The sequence below is a fragment of the Podarcis muralis genome, chromosome 8, assembly GCF_964188315.1.
Source record: "Podarcis muralis chromosome 8, rPodMur119.hap1.1, whole genome shotgun sequence".
Lineage (NCBI taxonomy): Eukaryota > Metazoa > Chordata > Lepidosauria > Squamata > Lacertidae > Podarcis > Podarcis muralis.
Genome location: NC_135662.1, coordinates 84,211,018 through 84,236,818, shown reverse-complemented (window position 1 = coordinate 84,236,818; position 25,801 = coordinate 84,211,018). Strand labels below are relative to the sequence as shown.

Sequence of the window (25,801 nt, the reverse complement as noted above, 5' to 3'; positions counted from 1 at the left end):
CTGCGAGAAGCCAAGTTACAGGGAACCAGGCAAAGGGCCTTCTCAGTGGTGGCGCCCGCCCTGTGGAACGCCCTCCCACCAGATGTCAAAGAGAAAAATAACTACCAGACTTTTAGAAGACATCTGAAGGCAGCCATATTTAGGGAAGCTTTTATTGTCTGACACACTATTGTATTTTAATATTTTGTTGGAAGCCACCCAGAGTGGCTGGGGAAACCCAGCCAGATGGGTGGGGTATAAATATATTATTATTATTATTATTATTATTATTATTATTATTTATTTATTTGCTTCACTTTTGCCTCACTTCAGAACTGCATATGCCACAGGCAGTTTCATGTGACCAGTTGTCTTCCGAAAACCTAAGTGTAGCGCTTGGGCAGAAGATCAGCTCCCCCAACAGAATGCTCTCCGATGAACATAATTATGCTTCTCTCGTTGTTGGATTTCCACACCTCATGGTAGGCATCGTTTTTACTTAGTTTAAATAAATGAAATGTCAGCATCAGGGATGCCACACTAGGTAGATAATTAGCTCTGGACAAGCTTGATAAAATTCTGATCCTACATGGTAGCAGTTGATGCCCTTCATATAATGGAGGCATTTATGGTGCCACCATAAAAACCACGGAGCCTCTTGGGCTTGCTGATAGGAAGGTCGGCGGTTCGAATCCCAGTGATGGAGTGAGCTCCCATTGCTCTGTCCCATCTTCTGCCAACCTAGCAGTTCAAAAACACGCCAGTGCGAGTAGATAAATAGGTACCACTGCAGTGGGAAGGCAAATGGCATTTCTGTGCTCTCTGATTTCTGTCACGTCCTGTTGCGCCAGAAGCAGTATAGTCATGTTGGCCATGTGACCCGGAAAGCTGTCTGTTGACAAACGCCGGCTCCCTTGGCCTGAAAGCAAAATGAGCGTCGCAACCCCATAGCCGCCTTTGACTGGACTTTACCTTACCTTTTTTTACCATTTTCTGTTGCCCAGAATTGGAGAGGAGATGCCACCACCTCTTAATTATTGGATCGTGCAGCGGGATTTAACTGAAATATACCTAAGAAATTAGACAATGCATTGTAGATAAAATTAAATATAACATTTCAGTAAAAGTAATATACATTTTTCATTTAAATATCTGCTTAGTTAACAGCAGCATTCCAAACAAGATCTAGGAGGTGTTCCTGTTAACACACCTTGAAAGAGGTTTCGTAGGTAGATTTCACCACACAGTAGGGACGCAGGTGGCGCTGTGGGTTGAACCACAGAGCCTAGGACTTGCCGATCAGAAGGTCGGCGGTTTGAATCCCCGTGACGGGGTGAGCTCCCGTTGCTCAGTCCCTGCTCCTGCCAACCTAGCAGTTCGAAAGTACATCAGAGTGCAAGTAGATAAATAGGTACCGCTCTGGCGGGAAGGTAAATGGCGTTTCCATGCACTGCTCTGGTTGGCCAGAAGCGGCTTAGTCATGCTGGCCACATGACCCGGAAGCTGCACGCTGGCTCCCTTGGCCAATAAAGCGAGATGAGCTCCACAACCCCTGAGTCGGTCACGACTGGACCTAATGGTCAGGGGTCCCTTTACCTTTTACCTTTCACCACACCACGGGTCCCTGTGGCTAGGAGGAGCCTCAGTTGGTGAACTTTTCATTGCAGAAGCCTGTTGCGCCTTCATTAGTCCCTGTTCAAGGAAGTGAATGTTTAAGTTGATATTTCCCTTTTCCTCATTGTTCATCCTTAGCATATTTTATGGACCAGTTGTACTGAGCACTGTTGTGCAGTGCAGTCCTATCGTCCTGCTTCTCTTGTGATTTTCTTGCAGTCTCCCAATGAGGTTTACAGCTGGAAGAGGGACTCTGTCCTGGGCCAGAGGCAGCCTTTGGCTTCTGATCCCTTGTATTATGGAAAGCGCAGCAAAGGTGGAGCAGCAAAGCGACCAAATTGTGTGACTCTTGCAGCTGCCAATCAGGTGGTCAGAGTTCTGGCTCCTGGAGATGTGCCTTTGAAAGAACTTTATCCCAAAGGTAACATGAGTGGGATTACTAAATTACATTTCACTTAGGTTGCTGCAGTTCTTAGAAGTAAATACTGTGATTTACTTTTAGTAAATATACATAGAATTGGGCTGTGAGATTCTTTGAGAAGCAGCAAGCTCTACAACAGAACCCTGAATTGGCAAATATAGAATTTTGTACTCTTTTGTGTAGTGTAGCCAGGACTCTGTGCTTCATGATTCTGTGTAAATGCACAGAATGTGATGCTGGGCACATAACAAGAAGCTCACTTTGCAATTAATTAATTAATTAATTAATTAATTAATTAATTGTGTTTCTATACCACTCTTTATCACAGCCGGTTTACAACATAAAAATGAAAACACAAAATACATAACATAACAGCAAGAACAAAAAAATGACCCCCTCCCACAAACGCATTTAAAAGGCCATAGATTGTTTAATTAGCCAAAGGCCTCGTTGAAAAGAAAAGGTACCGTATTTTTCTCTCTATTACACGCAGATTTTTTCTCCTAAAAAGGAAGGGGAAATGTCTGTGCGTGTTATGGAGCGAATGTGGGGGGGGGGGGTCCCTGGAGCCGATTAGGGGAGCGCAGGAACAAAAATCAGCAAAAATCAACCGTGTGTTGTGTCCGAGAGGGAAACCTGAAAAGAGGAAGTGGTTGCTTTCCTGCATTCTGCCTCAGGGTCTTACTGCCCACCCTCCTCTGTTTCGTTGCTGTGTTTGCTCAAACGGAACAAAGAGCAGGCAAATCCCCTCCCCTCCAGGCAAGCAGAGGGGAAAGCAGAGGTCTTTCCTTCTAATTCCTCTCCGCGCTCCTCGCAGGCAGCCAGAAAACATGCAGGAGGAGAGAGAAAGCTGGCTTCGGTTTGTGGAAACTTTTGCCTTTCTTTCTTCCCTCCCGTAAAATCCCTCTCTTGCTTTCTTAGCCAGCTGCTTCTCTGCACACCGCTCTCTTGTCCCTTCTGTGTTTTTCCTTCACTCCCCACTTAAAATGTAGTTACAAAGCATGGATCCACATGGATCCTCAGGATCTTTGCATTGGGCCACCCCAAATTCACCATCAGATCACATAGCAGCCTGCCCCCCTAAAATCACACACCCACTGTTGCCTGGGGCTGCAATGGTGCAAAAACGTGGTTAAAAAGCATGGATCCACATGGATCCTCAGGATCTTTGCATTGGGCCACCCCAAATTCACCATCAGATCACATAGCAGCCTGCCCCCAAAAAATCACACACCCGCTGTTGCCTGGGGCTGCAATGGTGCAAAAATGTGGTTAAAAAGCATGGATCCACATGGATCCTCAGGATCTTTGCATTGGGCCACCCCAAATTCACCATCAGATCACATAGCAGCCTGCCCCCCAAAAATCACACACCCACTGTTGCCTGGGGCTGCAATGGTGCAAAAACGTGGTTAAAAAGCATGGATCCACATGGATCCTCAGGATCTTTGCATTGGGCCACCCCAAATTCACCATCAGATCACATAGCAGCCTGCCCCCCAAAAATCACACACCCACTGTTGCCTGGGGCTGCAATGGTGCAAAAATGTGGTTAAAAAGCATGGATCCACATGGATCCTCAGGATCTTTGCATTGAGCTACCCCAAATTCACCATCAGATCACATGTCTGTGGCCACAGCATGAAGCACAAAAATGATACATCCACTGTTTCATTCAGAATTTTTTTCCTTGTTTTCCTCCTCTAAAAACGATGTGCGTGTTATGGTCAGGTGCGTGTTATAGAGCGAAAAATACGGTATTTTATTTTGAAAGCAAGTTTTTTGCCCTTATGCTTGTGAAACTACTCTGTAGTGGCGGCAGAAGCCTTCCAGAGAGATTTCCAGTGTGCTTTGTGGTAGGGCTTCCTAATGCTTACTAATCAGCTCTTGCCAGTTGTCCGCAGCAGATGTCTATAGGAGCTTGAGCGATTGGGTAGAGCTGCCTCTATGGTCAGTATAGAAGTTATGTTCAACCCACCTGGGTCTAAATGGTTCAAGTGCAAGTTAAGTCTTCTGCTTGTATGTAGATGCATTGACCACTTTAATGCTGCTAGATAACTAACATACCAACTGAAAAATCGTGTTTGCAGCTTTTAAAATCTGCTAGTCTCTAAAAATTTGGAAGAGGAAATCCATTGGGTCATCCTTGTCTCAGTCTGTATCTCTGGCATTCAGCTTTTCCAAAGCGTTCTGTGTTGAAATGCTCTTCAAGTGTACTTACATATATATATTTTTTTTAAAAAAATTTATTGAATTTTATTAACTACAAATTAGAAAGACATACATATATACAACAAAAGAAAATACAAAAGAAAAAGAAAATGCATATAACCAAGGAAAAAATCAGAGAATTAGAGTGTACTTACATTTTAGTGTTTGTTACGAGATGATAGATTAAGATGGGCTCAGTCATGCCTGATCAGGTTTTGTTCATGTTTGTTTATATTTCAACATTCACGGCATAAGCATTTGTCTTTGCTTTCATTTCTTTTTCTGAAATTAAGCTTCATAAAGTGTTTTTGAGAGATGTGGAAGCGCGATTTATTGAAAGAGTTTGCTGTTAATTCTAAAATATCCCTCCAATACTTCTGTTTGCAGATGTTACTCCTCCCCAGGCTGCTGGTTACCTGGAAATTACGGATCTTACAACAAAGAAACTGAAATATATTCCTATTCCCAGGTATTTCATGTTTAAATCTGTCTCAGCCGCAAACAACAAACAGAAGCCATTGCACTAATATTTTAACCCGTAGGGCTTCCCTAACTTTGTTCAAAGCTCAGCACCGTTTTCAATTCTCCGTAGTTTTAAAATACCCTTTTGGTAAACCAGCTTCCCTTGGTTTTCAGACCAACGAACCTGACTCCCTATACATCGTGGCTCTCGGCGATTTCAGACACGGACGTCTTGTTGGCCGCACTCGGCGAAGCAGGTGTGGTCACTGTTGACATGGGTGGCAATGTCAGGCTCTGGGAAACCAGCTTGGAAAGTCTTCAGAGATCACTCCAGGAATGGAGAACCATGATTGGAGAAGAGAATGGCAGGCCTGTGCAGGTAAGACGAAGAAGCACATTCCACATCAGGGGCTCCATGGGTTAAATTTTGTGCTTTTAGGCTGAAACACAACCTTTTGAGTTACCTGGGCCTGGGGGTGCTCAGTCCTAAAAACCCATTCCTGGTATGACCGCCTCTCCTGGTATGCCCCGCAGAGGACCTTAAGGTCCATAAATGACAACGTTTTGTAGGTCCCAAGTCGCAAGGTGGTTAGATTGGTCTCAACTAGGGCCAGGGCCTTTTCAGTATTGGCCCTGACTTGGTGGAATGCTCTGTCACAAGAGACTAGGGCCCTGCGGGACTTGACATCTTTCCGCAGGAGCTGTTCCGCCTGGCCTTTGGTTTGGACTCAGTCTGACCCTTATGTTTCCCTCCCCTTATGGTTTTGATCTATGGGCTACTTTTAAAACGAGGCTGCAATTTAAATTGCGTTTTAACCTGTATTTTAAATCCCCCCCCCCCTTATGTTTTTACTGGAATTTTACTGAGCCCAGCTTTGGCCGGGGAGGGCGGGGTAATAATAATAATAATAATAATAATAATAATAATAATAATAATAATTATTCAAGGACAGAATGGAAAAGCAGTCCCTGAAAACGGCATTCAGTATGATGGCTCTGGATTGGTTTGACTGTTAAAATTTTGTTTTATTTGCATTTTGTGGGGGTTTTATTAATAGTTTTATTAATAGGGTTCTTATTGTTTTATGCTGTCTTTTAATTTTTTGCCTTTTATTTTGTGAGCCTCGCAGACAGCTTCTCTTATGGGGCAGCTATAAAAATCTAGGAAGGAAGCTTACAGTCAGTACTAGGAGGCCTGCTTTCTGCCCTGAACTTACCAGAAGGCCATTATTATCTTTGCCTGCCGCCCTGCAGGCTCCAGTCCCAACCTCCGTTATGGCTCCAGATTCCCTCAAAGCCTGGATTGAAGACAGCGTATTACAGGTTTGGATGTGAGTACAGTACCAGACTGTACAAAAAGGCAGAAGGCTTCTCATCTGAAGAAAAAGCTCCCCACAGAGGTCCTGCAGGAGATGGCAAGGTTAACTATGCAGAAGAAAGTAGTAAAGACTCCAAGCACAGAGCCACAGATTGCTGCACACAGCCCATAATACCAACACCACTTTTAGCCTCCATCGTCTGCCTTTTCTAAAATGATAATCGTTTCTCATCTTGAACAATATGTCTTAAACCTCAGCAGCACCTGGTAGGCTGGTTATGGAACCAGGATGCAGGAAGCAAAATTCCTTTCACTGGGCGATCTTTTCTGCCCCGTATTCCCTTTTTGCAAGATGCTCTCTGTTTACAGAACCTTGTGTAACTGCTGACGTGCTCCTGCTATTGGAGTCATGAAATGTTTTTCGCAGGTCATGAGAAAAAAAGGCTTCTGGCGGCCTGTTCCTGGTGTTATTGCTCTGCCAGGGCTATCTGCTCTCATCAGAGAACAGAGGAACAACAGCACCATCCATTGGTCAAATATAAATATACAGTACAGTTCATAGAGTGGCATTTCCCTTAGAGTCGTTCTCTGTAAAGGCTGTGGTAAAAGACTGCGTAAAGGTAAAGGGACCCCTGACCATTAGGTCCAGTCGTGGCCGACTCTGGGGTTGCGGCGCTCATCTCGCTTTACTGGCCGAGGGAGCAGGCGTACAGCTTCCGGGTCATGTGGCCAGCATGACTAAGCCGCTTCTGGCGAACCAGAGCAGCACACGGAAATGCCGTTTACCTTCCCGCCGGAGCGGTACCTATTTATCTCCTTGCACTTTGACGTGCTTTCGAACTGCTAGGTTGGCAGGAGCAGGGACCGAGCAACAGGAGCTCACCCCGTCGCAGGGATTCGAACCACCAACCTTCTGATTGGCAAGTCCTAGGGTCAGTGGTTTAACCCACAGCAGGTATCTATAATCCCTTGATGGACATGGATGGAGCACATGGTGATAAATGTATCCAGTGTGTTCAGCATCAAATTTCTAATGAAGATTGGAAATGACTATAGAAATTGTCCTCAAGCATTTATTCAGTACTGATCTAAAAGATAACTTTAAAATATATATAATAAACTATTTTGGAAGAAACAGAGAAGGCATTCCTGTTGGCCCATCAAAGGGAGCGGTGAGGTTCAAGGACATGCAATTGAGTTGCCCAGGAGAGAGGAGCACGTTGATTTTTAGGGCAAGGTCCCTGGACTTGACGGGAAGTTTCACGTTTTTAGCACCTTTGACAGTGGAAGAAGTTAAGATCCAGACTCAGAAGCAAGTTCAGACACTTCCGCATTTTGTGCCCTAACTTCTCGGGAGCAAGGGAGCATAAAGAGCATTTTGACAAAATTCAAATTAACTCCTTTCGTTCTCTCCGCCCTCCTTGTTGATTTCTCTAAGGAGCCCTGATCATTTGAACAGGTACCCTTCTGTGATGCTTTATATGTTTTGACTTGCTCACACTCTTTCAGTGCCCCAGATATAGCCCTGATCTTCTTTCCTTCCCAGGAAACCTTTTATTTGATGCATTACATCAGCCGACCTTTGGGCAAAGGAATAGTAATATGGTCAAATTGGTTCTATGCCTAGATCTTATAAACCGCACATGGTGGAGTACCCTATAACCATCATTTTTCTGCAAACTTTGTTTTTGCTTCAACAGATAACTATTGAGAGAGAAAGCGGTTTGGATGTCAGCTCTCCTAAGCATGGGAAGATCGATCCAGATAATACTCCTCATGTTGGTGGAAACATGTGGGCTGGTGGAACAGGTACAAAACCATTGTTTGCGCCTGATATTCAGGTGCCATCTCTGAATATCCCAGGCTCTGTTGCGTATGTAGCATGCAGTTCTAAACAATTCGCTTGAAATGACAGTGTGCTGATCTGCTCATTCTCTAGGGCAGAGCTTTCCAAACTGTGTCGCGACACGTTAGTGTGTCTGCTGCACTGTGTAGGTGCATCGCACAAACACTCCTCCCTGGGCTGGAAAGGAACCTCCGGTTTCCTAGTAAAACTATATGACTGTATGACCTCCGGTTTCCTAGTAAAACTGTATGACTGTGTCACGAAATGTGTCATGAAATGATGCATGATGTCTAAAAATTGTGTCACCAACATGAGACGTTTGAAAAGCCATTGGATTCTCCTCCATCCAAAATCAAGAGCGCTGTTTCTGCATCTTTTCTAGGTGGAAGAGACACGGCTGGGCTGGGCGGCAAAGGCGGTCCGTACCGACTGGATGCTGGCCACAAGGTCTACCAGGTGTCTCAAGCGGAGAAAGATGCTGTGCCTGAAGAGGTGAAGAAAGCCGCCAGGGAAATGGGAGAAAAGGCTTTTAAACAGAGGTTAATATTCACTTTGTTATGGATTTCTCTTCATGCAATGGACACTTTGAAAGAAACATTGGGTTTATAAAGTGAAATCCCTTGTGCCTACTAGACACATGATCCATCAAGGGCCCCAGCAGATAATGAATGTGTGTGCATTTAACATGCCTGATCGTTGTCATTTAAGCAGCAACAAGAGGAGCACCGATCAGGACTGTACCATGTAGGGACCAGGGGTAGTTCACTCTCCCCCCCCCTTCCCCAGGCTGCAGTCCTAATAAAAATGATGCTAATACATGGGAGCATAGCTGTCAACCGTCCCTTATTTGGCGGGAAACTCCCTTATCCCAGCACCGTGTCCCGCTGCTGGCCTTTATTGATGACGTCCCTTAAATTTCCTGGGTTTCAAAGGAAGCAGCTCCTCTCCCTCTCTCCCTGCCGGCCAGGGAGGAGGGAGGCTCCAACTGTGTTGCTTGGCTGCGTTGCTCACCCAATAAGGAGTCTGAGAACGACTGGGTGGTGGAGCTTGCACGCTTTGTGCCAATCAAATCGGCCGCGTTGCCTGGGGACTCGCCTTTGAGAGAGGTGACGGTGGTTTTCCTTGCGGCATCCCCTTTGCCGGGTTGCTGCACTGTGGGAACCACCGCTTGAGGCTTCGTTTGGCTGCTGGTTGACTAAAATCCCTTATTTTGGCTGCTGATCCCTTATTTTCGAGGCTGCTGGCCCCTTATTTTCAAATCTGTAAGTTGACAGCTATGTGTGGGAGGGATTCATTCAGCTCTTGTAAAAACATGAGTATGCATAAGAAGGCACATGCCTCAGTAAATTATTTGCTCCTTTCCCTCCCTTCTCCACTTGATTCGTTTCTTGATCCCCCCAGGAAGTTGTTTGCAGTTATGTATAATTTACACCAATTGTCTTGACTGCGCCATTACTTGAAAGATATTGTGCTATTTAGTTTGAAACCTGCTCGTCACACACGTGATCGCATTGGGAGCATGCGGGCACATTGTTACTGAAGTGCTCTTATGGGGAGCTAAAGATTGGGTTTCCTCGGGAGAAAGTGGCAGGACAAGCGGAAGTCTGGATGAGCTGTGAGACAGAGTCATAGAACTGTATAGAGTTGGAAGGGACCCTGCTGGAGTTGTCACATGACCTCTTTTTCCATTACACGCCATGGATAGAGTCATCATAGCGATTCATAGTTAAAAGTAGAAGTCAGCAGATTTGTCCCCTTCTTTGCTCTTCAAAATATGGCAACCTAATTCTAGCCCAACTCCCTGCAAGGCAGGAATCACAAAAGCTCTGTTTAAAAACCTCCAATATATGTGAAAGAAATCAAAGTGCCTACCTGAATGCTTCAGTTTTCTTGATTTCACTTCTATATCTTCTCGAAACAGGGTAAGACAAGCCAGATTTCAGGATGTGAGGGTTCAGTATAAAAATAGTCTAGCTGAGATTCAAATTCTGTTGATATTTGGACCATCCCAGTTAATGTGGTAGAATGTCTGTTTTAGAACTTAAGCTATGAAGGCCTGTTTTATTCTGCACTGCAGCACTTGCATGTCCTGTAAAATGCCTCTTATTCATTCTGTTCTATATTCACCTCATTTCTTCAGACTAAAAGAAATCCAGATGAGCGAATATGATGCATCTACGTATGAGAGGTTCTCTGGAGCTGTTCGACGGCAAGTTCATTTACTCCGAATCATCCTGGATAATTTACAGGTACTAATTGACTTTTTAGAAACTGATAAACTCCCTTTTCTGCACTTTAAGGTAGGTAAAGGTAAAGGTACCCCTGCCCGTACGGGCCAGTCTTGCCAGACTCTGGGGTTGTGCGCCCATCTCACTTAAGAGGCCGGGGGCCAGCGCTGTCCGCAGACACTTCCGGGTCACGTGGCCAGCGTGACAAGCTGCATCTGGCGAGCCAGCGCAGCACACGGAATGCCGTTTACCTTCCCGCTGGTAAGCGGTCCCTATTTATCTACTTGCACCTGGGGGTGCTTTCGAACTGCTAGGTTGGCAGGCGCTGGGACCGAACGACGGGAGCGCACCCCGCCGCGGGGATTCGAACCGCCGACCTTTCGATCGGCAAGTCCTAGGCGCTGAGGCTTTAACCCACAGCGCCACCCGCGTCCCTTCCGCCAGGGACTTCCGCGTCCCTTCTGCACTTTACCTGACAGGAAATTATTTATTTACAACTTACTGGCAAGGGAAAAAATAAATGAAAAGACGGGAGGGGTCTCTCTGGTATGAGGGTTTAATGGATGACTTGTGGGAGCTGTTTTACGGATCCCACTCAGAATTCTCTAGCTGTAGAAAACTATATTATCAGCTAGGAATGAGTTGTGATATTTGAATTCATTACTTGCTGACCCAAACAACTGGACACAAGTTGCATGTCTGAGTATACTGACACAATAGGGATCTTCTGTCATGGCTGCTGCGTCTCTTCACCTCCCCTATACATTATGCATTTCAGCAGAGGCAACTCACACATCCAGCTGCTGCCCATCAAGTCTACAGCTCTGAACAGTAGATCCATGTGAAATAGAGGGTCCTTCCTGCTTTGAATTTAAATCCACATTTTGGAGTCCCAAAGCATCTCAGCCTTTTTTTCTGAAGCTGCACCAATGCACCATCAATTACCTGTTTTTCTATTTTTTATTTCCAAGTGTTGCTCAGGCCTCTGTGCAGTTTGCCACAGTTTTCAGTTCACATCCCTTCCTGGCATGATACATACAGCACAAAAAAGGATCAGGATGTGATCACACAGCATACATATTTGCACACAAATTAAATCGCAGCTCACAAAGGAGTTGTAAACCAAAAGGAAGAGCAGAATGCCGGGAACCCATGGAATGGAAAGGAATGGAAAACCTTCTCTTCCCTAATGTGTGCATGTATGAACCAGGGCTAAGCTTATTTGTGGCCAGGGGTTAGAATATTGGAATGACAGCCGTAAATATATAGAAGAGGAGGAGGAGGAGGAGAAGTTTGGATTTGATATCCCGCCTTTCACTCCCCTTCAGGAGTCTCAAAGCGGCTAACAATCTCCTTTCCCTTCCTCCCCCACAACAAACACTCTGTGCGTGAGGTGCGTGGGGCTGAGAGACTTCAGAGAAGTGTGACTAGCCCAAGGTCACCCAGCAGCTGCATGTGGAGGAGCGGAGACGCGAACCCAGTTCACCAGATTACGAGTCCACTGCTCTTAACCACTACACCACACTGGCACTGCGATGGACTCTGAGCTCCTCTAACACCCTTGACAGGTCCATTTTGATAGGTGGGTAGGGCTCCCCATCCGTCACTCACCTGATTTTGCCATGAGTCAGGTGAGCTGCGTTTTTTCCTGCTCCACACCTGACCTTATATCTAATGTCAGATGTCGGGAAGGTGGGTGGAGCTTGTGGGAAATGGCCTTGTGACCTCGTTTGGGTCATTGTCCATCCGTTTCCCGCTGCTGCTTTAGGAGGTGCTGCATTTAGTTTTGAAAGAGAGGGTGATTCGTGTCATAGTTCACTGATCCCTGAAACTCATGCCATTGTGCTCAGATAATGCTTTCAGCTGGGTGAGCCTTTAAATCCGTTCCAGGAGTGTTTCAGATATTTGTCCATGGCGTGATCTTTCTTGACATCGGTGTTTCGCTGTCTGAGAGCCAGGGAGAGAAGGAGAATTGATGAGAACCCAAAGGGTGCTCATCAATGGTTCCTCTTCATCCTGGAGAAGAGTGACTAGTGGGGTGCCACAGGGTTCTGTCTTGGGCCCGGTCTTATTCAACATCTTTATCAACGACTTGGATGATGGACTCAAGGGCATCCTGATCAAATTTGCAGATGACACCAAACTGGGAGGGGTGGCTAACACCCCAGAGGACAGGATCACACTTCAAAACGACCTTGACAGATTAGAGAACTGGGCCAAAACAAACAAGATGAATTTTAACAGGGAGAAATGTAAAGTATTGCACTTGGGCAAAAAAAATGAGAGGCACAAATACAAGATGGGTGACACCTGGCTTGAGAGCAGTACATGTGAAAAGGATCTAGGAGTCTTGGTTGACCACAAACTTGACATGAGCCAACAGTGTGACGCGGCAGCTAAAAAAGCCAATGCAATTCTGGGCTGCATCAATAGGAGTATAGCATCTAGATCAAGGGAAGTAATAGTGCCACTGTATTCTGCTCTGGTCAGACCTCACCTGGAGTACTGTGTCCAGTTCTGGGCACCACAGTTCAAGAAGGACACTGACAAACTGGAACGTGTCCAGAGGAGGGCAACCAAAATGGTCAAAGGCCTGGAAACGATGCCTTATGAGGAACGGCTAAGGGAGCTGGGCATGTTTAGCCTGGAGAAGAGGAGGTTAAGAGGTGATATGATAGCCATGTTCAAATATATAAAAGGATGTCACATAGAGGAGGGAGAAAGGTTGTTTTCTGCTGCTCCAGAGAAGCAGACACGGAGCAATGGATCCAAACTACAAGAAAGAAGATTCCACCTAAACATTAGGAAGAACTTCCTGACAGTAAGAGCTGTTCGACAGTGGAATTTGCTGCCAAGGAGTGTGGTGGAGTCTCCTTCTTTGGAGGTCTTTAAGCAGAGGCTTGACAACCATATGTCAGGAGTGCTCTGATGGTGTTTCCTGCTTGGCAGGGGGTTGGACTCGATGGCCCTTGTGGTCTCTTCCAACTCTATGATTCTATGATTCTATGAGAAATGCAGAGAGAGAATCAAGATAAGCTTCCATTTGCAAAGTGTGCAGGGAAATATTTTTTCTCAAAATCTGAGGAGCTCATACTTTGTAGAGATTAAAAGAGCCTGATTGTGCCCCCAAATTGTTAAGACAGTGTGCTCTCCCCCCTAGCTTCTCTTTTTGTGGAAAAATACCCAAAATAGTTATTCCAGGTCATAAGTGAAGAAACCTTCAAAATTCTGTTTGTAGTGGTAGTACTAAGTTGGGTTAAGTACTTAATTCGTTCTGGAGGTCCGTACTTAACCTGAAACTGTTTTTAACCTGAAGCACCACTTTAGCTAATGGGGCCTCCTGCTGCCGCCATGCCGCCGGAGCACGATTTCTGTTCTCATGCTGAAGCGAAGTTCTTAAGCTGAAGCACTATTTCTGGGTTAGCGGTGTCTGTAACCTGAGGCGTATGTAACCTGAAGCGTATGTAACCCGAGGTAACACTGTAGTAGTAATAATAATATGATCAAAATCTTCTTTTTGAAGACACTTTACTGTTGTTACATGTTATATATTGCATTTTAGGCTTTGGGCTCCACAATTCAGGACTGCTGAGGGAGAAGGGGGAGGGAGGCAGCAGCCGCTAGCCCTGTGCCCCCTCCCTCAGGACCAGGGTCTCTGGAGTTGGTGCCTAGAGACACAGAGCAGCACTTGCCACAACGTCAGGGAAGGAAGCGCATCCGTTTTCCTTTAGACTAACAAAAGGCTGTTTTAAGTTCATGGGGAAAGCGCCGTATGCCCTGTTTCCTGAGGCTGCATTGTCTTCCTGGGAAATGTGTAGCAAAACTATCTGACCAAGAAACCAGACCTTCTTTGTTGCCTGTAAAAAAAAAAAAGGAGGAGGAAAAGACTCGTATAACTGTGAAACTTAACAACCTGCTTATTTGGTGTATGATCCCGTTATTTGGGACTAGTTCTCACTGAGGTGATAAACCTGCGCCTGTGTGGTGCTATTTCCAAGCTTCCCGCTTGGACTACTGCAACGCGCTCTACGTGGGGCTACCTTTGAAGGTGACCCGGAAACTGCAATTAATCCAGAATGCGGCAGCTAGACTGGTGACTGGGAGTGGCCGCCAAGACCACATAACACTGGTCCTGAGAGATCTGCATTGGCTCCCAGTACGTTTCCGAGCACAATTGAAAGTGTTGGTGCTGACCTTTAAAGCCCTAAACGGCCTCGGTCCTGTAGGAGCGTCTCCACCCCCATTGTTCAGCCTGGACACTGAGGTCCAGCACTGAGGGCCTTCTGGCGGTTCCCTCATTGCGAGAAGCCAAGTTACAAGGAACCAGGCAGAGGGCCTTCTCGGTAGTGGCGCCCGCCCTGTGGAACGCCCTCCCTTCAGATGTGAAGGAAATAAGCAGCTATCCTATCTTTAAAAGACATCTGAAGGCAGCCCTGTTTAGGGAAGTTTTTAATATTTAATGCTGTACTGTTTTTAACACTTGATTGGAAGCTGCCCAGAGTGGCTGGGGAAACTCAGCCAGATGGGTGGGGTATAAATAATAAATTATTATTATTATTATTATTATTGTTGTTGTTGTTGTTGTTGTTGTTGTTGTTCAAGCTGGAGGTTCATGTGCCTGAATGGACAATGGATGCCACAGAGACATGGTCTGGACTTACCTTCTTCTTAACATGCACACAATAGTGCCTCCTGCTCAGAGTCACAAAGCATCCTTAGACCAGTGAAACATCAAGTCACGACATTGTACTGCATGTGGCTTAAGTGATGGCCAGCTGTTAACACGGCTCTCAAAGTCCAGTTACTTACGTCAGTAACTTAAATCTAACTGTATTTTGAGTGCTGTTTCATCTGCCATTCATCACTTAAGCCTTACAACTTGAACTATTAACAGTTTGTTTGATAGGAAGGATCGATAATAATCATTGATAATTATCAATGGAAAAGGCTTGTCACTCATTGGCAAAAGGTCCCAGCTGGAATCCCTGGCATCTCTAGGTAGGAAATGTCCGGGTCCAGTATAAGGCAGAGCCCTGTGTTCCTAAATACTTGCCTATTCGTGTTTTGGTTTGAATATTTCTGCCAAACCTCATTGTAGAATTTGCAGCAGAAGTCCCATTAGTACTTCCAAAGACTTTTCAGAAAGAAAATAATCTTAAAGACAAGTGTTTCCTTTTTTTTCACAGGCGAAAGGAAAGGAAAGACAGTGGCTGAGGAACCAGGCCGTTGGAGAACTAGATGATGCCAAGATAATTGACAGTCTGACAGGAGAAAAAACTATCTATAAGCGACGGGGAGATCTTGATCCACAAGTAAGTTAACTGAGACAAAGTTAAAGTGCATGCACACCAACTGTTCTCCTGGCATACACGCTTTTCTCAGTCCGTTTAACATTTTGCTGGGTAATTTGGTGTAATTTACGAAATTCTGCCCGTCACACATTTTATTCACGTGTAAGGCAGATCTTGCACAGAGCCTGCACGGCAACTTAAATGTTGCCCAGCCAACATGCCCTCCTGGAGTCTGGCACAGTGAATATCCACAGAATCATTGCCTGTTCTGGGAGGCCACTGTGGCTGTCTTGGAGCTCCGTGCAGGTTCCAGAATCACACTGTTTGGGATGGAGTCAGTTCTCCTGTGGAGTCCATTGACATCGTTTGTTTGTGCTCGTTTCATTTTGTGCTGCAGCTCTGTGTGACGTAACTCTGTCTCCAAACATGCCTTTGAGAGCAACTTTTCTCAGTCTTGAGTTTATGATATTGAGTCAGCTGTTTTTACCTTTTCTGGGGCCAGGGTGCAACTAGGTCTGGGATTAGAGCAGCTTCCCTTTTTTATTTACTAAGTAGCTGCTGGAGGTGGTGAGGAGGGATCTGATAAGGACTGCGGTGCGGCTGGAAGAAGTTGATCCTTTCTCCCCTCCCTCCATTTTCCTCATAAAACTGCCCTCTCCAAAACTGGTATTTTCTCTGCAGGTAGCACACTTTTAAAGAATAACAGGAGACCCAGTTACAGATCTCCCACAGTCTTCTGCTATTTGGCCCTCAGAATATGGAGATAATTGCTATGTGAACCTCGTAATGGGGAACTTGAATCAGCAGCCACATTCTGGGCTCTCTTTGCTGGCTGTGGAGAATTTCCTTCCCATGGCTGACCATGAAGCCCTCCGCTTGGATGTGTCAATGTATGAAGGCCTCTGGTCCTAGGCCTGCAACTGTCGGAACTCCAGAAAGCTTAGTGTTTGCAGTTAAATTCCACCCTCTTGTTATAATGTCTTCTCTGGGTCTTCTGGGTTGAAGTAAATCATAAATAATGGGGACAAAGAACCGAATTATGAGAAGCATCTCTTATTTCAGTGTAGAAGAAGAGAATTCAAAACAAAATGCTTGAATGGTGATTCAGTGAAAGAGTGACATTGGAAGCTAGTAGAACAAAACAAATATTTTAAGCGTTTTTATCTGTTTGCCAAACTCTCCGTAAGCAGCTTGGTATTTGTATTCCGGCTTGCCTTGTTTCATGTGTCATGAAATACCTTTTCAGATCCAGGAGCAATGCCAGAAAGTGTTAAAACAGATGCTTCACTTTTAAAATGATCTACTTTATAGTCTGAGTGCAGTGTCGCCCAAAATCCCATTTTAAAGGCTGTAATGTCCGCAGACAAGCTTTGCAACACAAAGCCGAATTATCCCCATAATGCATGTTTTAAAAAATCCCTATTTGCTTTTGGAATGAATTCTGAATCTGAGATTTTAGTGTGTGTTTTTTAAAAAAAAGACATTTACCTGCAGAACCTTATGTGAGATGTTTCTTGGATTTTGTTTCCAGTATGGGCAACTTAAATCCAGAAATCTATTCAGTAGATTTTTCTCAATACAGTGGTACCTTGGTTCTCAAACTCAATCCATTCCGGAAGTCCATTCCAAAACCAAAGCATTCCGAAACCAAGGCACGCTTTCCCTTAGAAAGTAATGCGAAATGGATTAATCCGTTCCAGACTTTTAAAAACAACCCCTAAAACAGCAATTTAACATGAATTTTACTATCTAACAAGACCATTGATCCATAAAATGAAAGCAATAAACAATGTGCTGCAGTCACTCAATCAATCCATCAGTAGCTGAACTGGGTTCCCCACAGTCACAAAAACAAAACAAAAAAGCCGCAAAAACAAAAATGCAAAATAAATAGCAAAATCAGACAGACCGCAACACTCAAAACAGAAGTGTGACACTCAAAACGGAAGTGTGGCACTCAAAATGGAAGCGTAACACTCAAAACAGAGCACGTTCAGCTTCCGAAAAATGTTAGCAAACCGGAACACTTACTTCTGGGTTTGCCGTCTTTGGGTTCCAAGTTGTTTGAGTACCAAGGCATTTGAGAACCAAGGTAGCACTGTATCTCAAAAGAAGTGTTTTCCGTAATATTTTAACAGGATTACAATACCTTTATGAGGTAAAGGTAAAGGACCCCTGGCAGTTAAGCCCAGTCGCGAATGACTCTGAGGTTGTGGCACTCATCTTGCTTTACTGGCCAAGGGAGCAGGCGTTTGTCCGCAGGCAGCTTTTCCGGGTCATGTGGCCAGCATGACTAAGCCGCTTCTTGTGAATCCAGAGCAGCGCACGGATACGCCGTTTACCTTCCCGCCAGAGCAGTACCTATTTATCCACTTACACTTTGAAGTGCTTTCAAACTGCTAGGTTGACAGGAGCTGGGACTGAGCAACGGGAGCTCACCCCATCGCGGGGATTCAAACCGCCGACCTTCCGATCGGCAAGCCCAAGGCTCAGTGGTTTACACCACAGCGCCACCCGCGAGCTTTATGAGGACCATGTGCAATTCCCCAAACAGTGAGCTAACCCTTGCTTTTCAGAGAATTGTTCCTTCGGGTCCGTCTTAAACACACTAACACACAAATAAGGAAGCAGAGGTAGCAGAGAAGGAGCTCACCTGCTCTTAAAACAATGATTCAGAAAGGTACCTGAAAAAGTAATTAGAAAGATTTGTGCCCAGTTCACCTAGGTACTTTTGTACCAATTTTGCCTTAGAACATTTCTTTAAATCTGCCCTTCAAGCTAGCACGTAACTGTTTGCCCCTTTTGACTGAAGCTCCCCCAGCCCCTCCACCAACCTGACTTGCTGTTGCTTTCTTTCAGCTGGGGAGCCCTCAGCAAAAGCCCAAACGCCTCCGCCTGGTCGTGGACGTCTCTGGCAGCATGTACCGCTTCAACGGGGTGGACGGGCGGCTGGAGCGCTCCATGGAAGCTGTTTGCATGGTTATGGAAGCCTTTGAGAATTACGAGCAGAAATTTAAGGTGATTTGCACATGAACCTACTAACTTTTCAGCATTAACTTTTCCAGTAGACCATTTCCAGTAGAAATACGTAGACCGCACCTCTGCTCGCAAAAGGAACAGACATTTCTTTCTCTTACGAAACCAAAAAGCAGTCTTACCACCATTGTTTGGAAGCATTGCAGAGTACAAAAATCAACTGAGTTTTGCCTCTAGCTTTAGTGTCTAAAATGCTCATGTTAAATGTTGGTAGTAGTGAGGCTTCAGCATATTGCATCAGTATAGCTTTAACTTTAGCTTTATTTACTGTATTTTTTGCTCTATAGGACGCACTTTTTCCCCTCCAAAAATGAAGGGGAAATGTGTGGAGCGAATGCAGGCTTATGTGCGTCTTATGGAGCAGGAGAGCTCCCCCCACGCTCCGGAGGCTTCACGTTGCTTTCACTGAAGCCTGGAGCCCCGGGAGCACAGCGGGAACGCCCGCTGCGCTCCAGGGGCTTCAGGCAGCTATCCGCAAGCCTTCGGAGAGCAGCAGGAGTTCCCGCCACGCTCCGAAGGCTTGCAGATGGCCGTCTGAAGCCTGGAGAGTAAGAGGGGTCGGTGCACACAGATCCCTCTTGCTCTCCTGACTTTGCTTCGCTGGAGAGGCGCTGCACAGTTGTCCCTCTCTGCGCAGCACCCCTTCAGCAGAGCGGGAGGAGAAATGGAAGGGGCTCCGTTTCTCCTGCCGCTTCGCTCAAGGGGCGCTGAGCAGAGAGGGGGAGATTTTTTTTTTCCTGTTCTCCCCCTCCTATGGTCCAGTGCGTCCTATAGAGCGAAAAATACGGTCTCTCATGTGCTTTCCTTTCCCCTGGACTTTTTCATACATCAGTAGAGCATAAGACGCTCAGTTTCGTGGGTTCAAGCCCCACGCTGGGCAAAAAGATTCCTGCATTGCAGGAATGACTAGATGACCCTCAGGGTCCCTTCCAACTCTCTGGTTCTCTGATTCTAGTCCAGAAAAGCTAATGGTGCAAAAGATTTGTGAGTCTTTATGGTGCAATTGGACTCCCTTCTGTCTTTGTAAGAGAGGTTTCAACATCCCTCTCTTACCCGGAAACATTTTAAATGTCTGTTGGCCAGATCATGCTTTTACTACATGTCTAGTACAATGTTTATGCATTTTTTGTCCGTTTGGTTTTGACGTTAATGTTATCAGTATTTTTAAATGAATATTTTCTATTTTTTATGTAAGCTGCTTAGTTTTTGTTGATTAAGTGGCATATAGGTCTTGTCAAATAAAATTAATATTCATAAAAATATAGGCAGTCAAGACACTGGACATCTTAAAAGATAACCCTTCTCCTGGTATTCCAGTATGAATTTGTCTGATCTGTCCATGCAAGCTGATGCTGAAAAGCACATGCTGTTGTGGTTTGCTTAAAAAGGCTGAACAATCAATATTAAGAATTTGAATGTGTAACTAAAGGCATAAAATGTGCCTCTTCCAGCCTTAATTTGTACTTTGGCCTGTGAGCACAAGGGTATTTTTTTTTTTAATAGCACAGAAATTGGTGGGTGGCAAATGGTGGTTCAAGGCTCCAAACTATAAAGGTAAAGGTACCCCTGCCCGTACGGGCCAGTCTTGACAGACTCTAGGGTTGTGCGCCCATCTCACTCAAGAGGCCGGGGGCCAGCGCTGTCTGGAGACACGTCCGGGTCACGTGGCCAGCGTGACATCGCTGCTCTGGCGAGCCAGAGCCGCACACGGAAACGCCGTTTACCTTCCCGCTAGTAAGCGGTCCCTATTTATCTACTTGCACCCGGAGGTGCTTTCGAACTGCTAGGTTGGCAGGCGCTGGGACCGAGCAACGGGAGCGCACCCCGCCGCGGGGATTCGAACCGCCGACCTTTCGATCGGCAAACCCTAGGCGCTGAGGCTTTTACCCACAGCGCCACCCGCGTCCCGCTCCAAACTATGATCGGTGCCTTATGGTAAAACATACATTTTATTATGGGGACATTGCTTAAAAATGATGTTTAAATCTTTTCCATGCAGTATGACATCACTGGGCATTCGGGAGATGGTTTTAACATTGCCGTGGTCCAAAATGACAATGTTCCGAAGAACAATAAACAAAGATTGGAAATTTTGAAGGTAAACCTTTACTGACTGAAATTCTTAGACATTTGTGTAGTGCCTGGTATCCCGGAAAGAGAACCAAGCGGGACAGGGAGTGTGAAAGTATAAACATGCTGTGAAAAAACCCCACCTTTGGCACTTAGGAATCTGAATATAAGAACGTAAGGAGAAGCTGCTGGATCCGGCCACTTGCCCATCTAGTTGAGGATCCTGTTCTCACAGTGGCTGCCGGTATATGATTTGTTTTTATGGAGTGACTTTCTAGAATGGCCTCCTTTAACATACGGATTTCCTTCCCTGTCCAGATGGTGTTCTCACCAGTTGCTACTGTTGTGAGTAGTTATCGTTCTATGCATTTGAGCTTTGCAGAGGGTTCACAGACCACCTGAACCTCTCGCATTTAATGGGTTTTCTCCAAAAATTGTGTGCGCATGGAGATAGGCACGAATAATGAATCTCGTCAACTGAAGATAACACTTCACAAATCCTTTCGTTTCTAAGGAACCACAAGACATTTTATTTTTATTTTCCTGCAAATTCTCATCTCTTGTTGTTAAGGCGTCATATCCCATATTTTACTATTGAAATAAACGCTAGGCACCTGGTTGTTCTGCACGCACTTTGAGCCTTCCAGCAAAGGCCGGTTATGGATGGCATTCATTTTTTCCTACTCTGCTCTGGAGCGATGCTGTCAGAAATGAAGGGCCGTGCTCTTTAATTCCAAATTGGTTGACATGGTGCATATACTCCACCACCACCTTCTCAGTCCACTAGGGGTTTGCCTAAGAAAGGTGACGCCACAAGTCTTATCTTATGTTCCCAGTGAGATAAGGTTTTGGTTTACAGATCCATTTATTTTCCATATTTGTCCCCCAGGTGCATAGCTGTCAACCGTCCCTTATTTGGCGGGAAACTACCTTATCCCAGCATCGTGTCCCGCTGCTGTCCCTTATTGATGATGTCCCTTAAATTTCCCGTGTTTCAAAGGAAGCAGCTCCTCTCCCTCCCTCCCTGCCGGCCAGGGAGGAGGGAGGCTCCAACTGTGTTGCTTGGCTGCGTTGCTCACCCAATAAGGAGTCTAAGAACGACTGGGTGGTGGAGCTTGCATGCTTTGTGCCGACCAAATCGGCCGCATTACCTGGGGACTCGCCTTTGCTCAGAGCTTCCCAGCGGAGAGGTGACGGTGGTTTTCCTTGCTGCATCCCCTTTGCCGGGTTGCTGCACTGTGGGAACCACCGCTTGAGGCTTAGTTTGGCTGCTGGCTGGGCTTTCTGCCTTTGGCTCGGAGGGGCTCAGAAGTTGAACATACCTGTGCCCAGAAAATCACTTATTTTGGCTTCTGATCCCATATTTTCGAGGCTGCTGGTCCCTTATTTTCAAATCTGTAAGTTGACAGCTATGTCCAGGTGTGTCCCATCTCATTTTGCTGTGGAGAAATGGGGAGGTGCTACCCTTCCATTTTTTTTCAATCAAAAAGTTGCTTTATCGTCTGAACTAAAATTTGGACATGAATTAACCTGCAATAGGCTTTTCCATTCAACGGGTGCTGAAATATTTGCTTCCTTGTTTTTCATTTCCGTGCCTCTTTTCGTTGATGTTTTCACCCCCTCCTCAGATAATGCATGCCCACGCGCAGTTCTGTATGAGTGGCGACCACACTCTGGAGGGCACAGAGCACGCCATTCGGGAGATTGCGAAAGAAGAGGCAGACGAGTACTTCGTCATAGTCTTAAGCGATGCCAACCTTGAGCGGTACGGCATCCCCGCAGCACGGTTTGCTCAAGCCTTGACCATCAACCCCAAAGTGAACGCATTTGCCATATTCATAGGCTCCTTAGGAGATCAGGCAGACAGGTAGGTCAATGAGTTCATGGCATGCATACATATGGCATAAGTTTTCTTTAAAAATGTGTCCTGCACAGTTCTCCACAAATCTGCTCAGGTCTGGCATTCTGGCCAGGCTGGTTGCCTAGCATCACACAAGAGTTTCTTGTGGTGTGAGCGGCAGAGAACGCATGCCAAGCTGAGCTTTGCAGAAAGCAGAAACATCGGCCCATGCCAGAGTTCAGTGTGGCAAATGAGAGATTCCCCCTTTCTTCTGCTGTGTGTTTAACTCAGTATTGAAGTAAAATGCTACTTTACCAAAGGGCTGCGTGTATTCTGCACCTCCAAAGCCTACCTCTCGCAATTAAGAAATGTAATAATAATAATAATAATAATAATAATAATAATACAGTGGTACCTCGGGTTAAGTACTTAATTCGTTCTGGAGGTCTGTACTTAACCTGAAACTGTTAACCTGAAGCACCACTTTAACTAATGGGGCCTCCTGCTGCTGCCGCGCCGCCGGAGCACGATTTCTGTTCTCATCCTGAAGCAAAGTTCTTAACCTGAAGCACTATTTCTGGGTTAGCGGAGTCTGTAACCTGAAGCGTATGTAACCCGAGGTACCACTGTAATAAAATCTACTTTAAATCAGTCATTGGTTTTGTTCTCTGAGGAACACAAAACACGTTTCCTCATGGATTTGCCGTATATCCCACATCTTAGGTGACACCCTATCGCAGTCCCATTGGACAGGCCCCATAATATCCAGAGTGTTAATGCTGTACTTTCCTTTGTGCTGCCTGCCACGCATGTGCATAGCACATAGCAAACCCAAATAGAAAGGAGCCTTGCTGCAAGAAGACTTTTGCAGAGGCAAAGCCTTTTCCCTGTTTGCTCCCGCCAAAGTTTCCAAGTCTTTCAGGTTGCAGTTACAGTACAAGAGATTTGGAAGGAATTTTTTACTTTCCTCTTAAGAGCATTTAAACGTTATTTGATTTATTTAGTGTAAAGATAAAGGTAAAGGGACCCCTGACCGTTAGGTCCAGTTGCGGACGACTCTGGGGTTGCGGAGCTCATCTCGCTTTATTGGCCAAGGGAGCCGTGTTTGTCCGCAGACAGCTTTCCGGGTCATGTGGCCAGCATGACTAAGCCACTTCTGGCAAACCAGAGCAGCGCACGGAAACGCCGTTTACCTTCCCGCTGGAGTGGTACCTATTTATCTACTTGCACTTTGACATGTTTTTGAACTGCTAGTTTGGCAGGAGCAGGGACCGCGCAACGGGAGCTCACCCCATTGCGGGGATTCGAACCGCCGACCATCTGATCAGCAAGCCCTAAACTCCGGGGTTCAGGCCACAGTGCCACCTGCGTCCACGTATTTATTGTAGTGGGACACAATTTGCAACCATGTATTTTTCTTTGCAGGTTGCAAAGGACGCTGCCAGCCGGCCGTTCCTTTATTGCCATGGACACCAAGGACATCCCACAGATTCTACAGCAGATCTTCACCTCCACCATGCTGTCAAACGCCTAGGAAGGGGCCTGCTTTTAATCTGTAACTGGTCAGTTGTATATGGGAAGCACCTTGGCGGAGTTTAAGAGGGTGATCTAATTCTAGTAACACTGGGCGGAATCTAGCGTTGTACGGGTGGACTTTGTGCTTCCGTAAAGGGACTTCGCCTCCCTCCCCAAGCCCACGCGTCTCTGTTTTCTGTGAAGGGAGGAGCCTTCAACATGATTAGAGGAGAGAGGATAGGAAGAAGAAGTTGCCTTCTACATGTGTAAATGCTGCTCATGGATGGCGCAGAATACAACCCGTAGGCTTTCAATTGGAATAAGTACTATACTTTACATTGGAGTATATATTGTACTTAAATGGGCGTATCTACCTATTACTGCTACATTTGAGTCAAAACCTTAGTGGGTTTTTAAAAAAGAAACCCCACCCACATTAAAAGCTTTCAGTAATTTAAACTTTCCATCTACAGTTTGCTTAGACACTGATTTGCACTGAATATCTTGCCTACTTCAGGCATGTCCAAAGTCCATTTTGGGGGCCTAATCCGGCCTGCTGGTTGGTTTAATCCGGCCTTTGTGGCAGTTTATTTCCTGGGTAAAATCCTAAAAAAACTCAACAACTTTGGTTGGCCCTCACGGCCCTTCACTTCATCAAATCTGGCCCTCTTTGAAAAAAGTTTGGACACCACTGGTCTACTGCAAAAAGCAGGATGTTTTGTCATTTCCCATTGATCTTTTTTGGGAGCTGGTAAAACCCATAATAATTTTCTGTCCGTTAATAAGAATGAATGTGGTAATGTGCACATCAGACAGATCTAATAGTCTCCCTTTGCATTTTCTGCCTCAAGTAGAAAAGCAGTGTAGTGTTAAGGTGTGGAGGCTAATGGGCTGGGATGCTTCACAGCTGTCTCACAGGCATCTGAAAACTTCCGATAATTTCAAACGAAAAACCAATTTGTTTAATTCTAGATCGTTAATCTACCCTTGGAATGGCTGCAGTGTGAGCAGTGATTTGTTCGCCCATCAAAGGTACTGCACACATGGGACAAGTAGCGTTTTTAAAAATATATATATAATTTCAGCTATTTATATATCACTTAATCATGAATGTTTCCAAGTGGTGTACATAGAAATTGCAAAAGCATATTAACGGATAAAATAAAATAAAAAATCATTAAAAACCCCAAAGCTTCATTTAAATGCCTGCTGGACTAGAATGGCCGTCCCTGTTTTTCAGAAGCTTAGGATTTTCTGCCGCTCTGTGTAGACATCTAACTGTGATTATAAGCAACAGTGCATCTGCAAACACTGAAAGAAAATGCCCAGAGGCATTACATTTGGTTGCAGCTGACTTTCTGAGGCCGTGTAAAGTTAAAATTGTTGACCAGGCTAAGAACCAAATCAGATTTTCCCAATCTAAATGTTTCTCCTGAAGCTGCTGTTTGTCTCGTTGGGAGGAAAACACTGCATAGCACGATGCTGACTCTGTCCAATTATGAGGAGATGGCAAAAAGTCTCAAGAGAGAGAGAGCTCTGCCATCCACAGTGAAGTGGTACTTGAGAGCCATTCCCTGTCCACTGAATGAGGCAGAAAAATGTGGAGTCGTTCTGAAAGCCAGAGCAGTACAGTATCAGAGCAAACTCCTTGGCATCATTTTCCATCGTCCAAGGCAGTGAGATGTTGCTGTACTCAGGCATGACAATGTTCCTGATCATGGAAGGGCAACAGATAATAGCATAAAACTGGTAAAGGCCATGAGCGTTCTCTAAATGCGAAACTTTAAAAACAAAAACCAGCTTAGGGGCAATGCGAGGAATCAAGAGACACAAACGGTAATATTTTATTGCGTTCGTAAGCAGACTGGCGTGAAAGCACCACCATCCACGTATGGCAAGCTCTGAAATTCCGTTTTAGTTTAGTAAATTGCGAGAATGAATAATGGTTATGTATTAATATGCCTCACAAT

The 25,801-nt window shown here is 45.4% G+C and overlaps 1 protein-coding gene across 1 annotated transcript in view; it reads left to right on the top strand.

Moving 5' to 3' along the window:
- VWA8 (von Willebrand factor A domain containing 8) overlaps positions 1 to 25,016 on the top strand; it is a 97,200-nt gene extending 72,184 nt beyond the window's left edge. Inside the window, exons 34-45 of the mRNA XM_028738079.2 lie at positions 313 to 461; positions 1,813 to 2,014; positions 4,613 to 4,694; positions 4,862 to 5,066; positions 7,706 to 7,814; positions 8,234 to 8,390; positions 9,992 to 10,100; positions 15,266 to 15,391; positions 18,230 to 18,388; positions 20,406 to 20,504; positions 22,105 to 22,343; positions 23,742 to 25,016. Of these exons, the coding sequence (XP_028593912.2) occupies positions 313 to 461; positions 1,813 to 2,014; positions 4,613 to 4,694; positions 4,862 to 5,066; positions 7,706 to 7,814; positions 8,234 to 8,390; positions 9,992 to 10,100; positions 15,266 to 15,391; positions 18,230 to 18,388; positions 20,406 to 20,504; positions 22,105 to 22,343; positions 23,742 to 23,850 (1,745 nt within the window). The 3' untranslated portion in view covers positions 23,851 to 25,016. The remainder of the gene's footprint in view (positions 1 to 312; positions 462 to 1,812; positions 2,015 to 4,612; positions 4,695 to 4,861; positions 5,067 to 7,705; positions 7,815 to 8,233; positions 8,391 to 9,991; positions 10,101 to 15,265; positions 15,392 to 18,229; positions 18,389 to 20,405; positions 20,505 to 22,104; positions 22,344 to 23,741) is intronic.
- Positions 25,017 to 25,801: the final 785 nt, after the last annotated feature.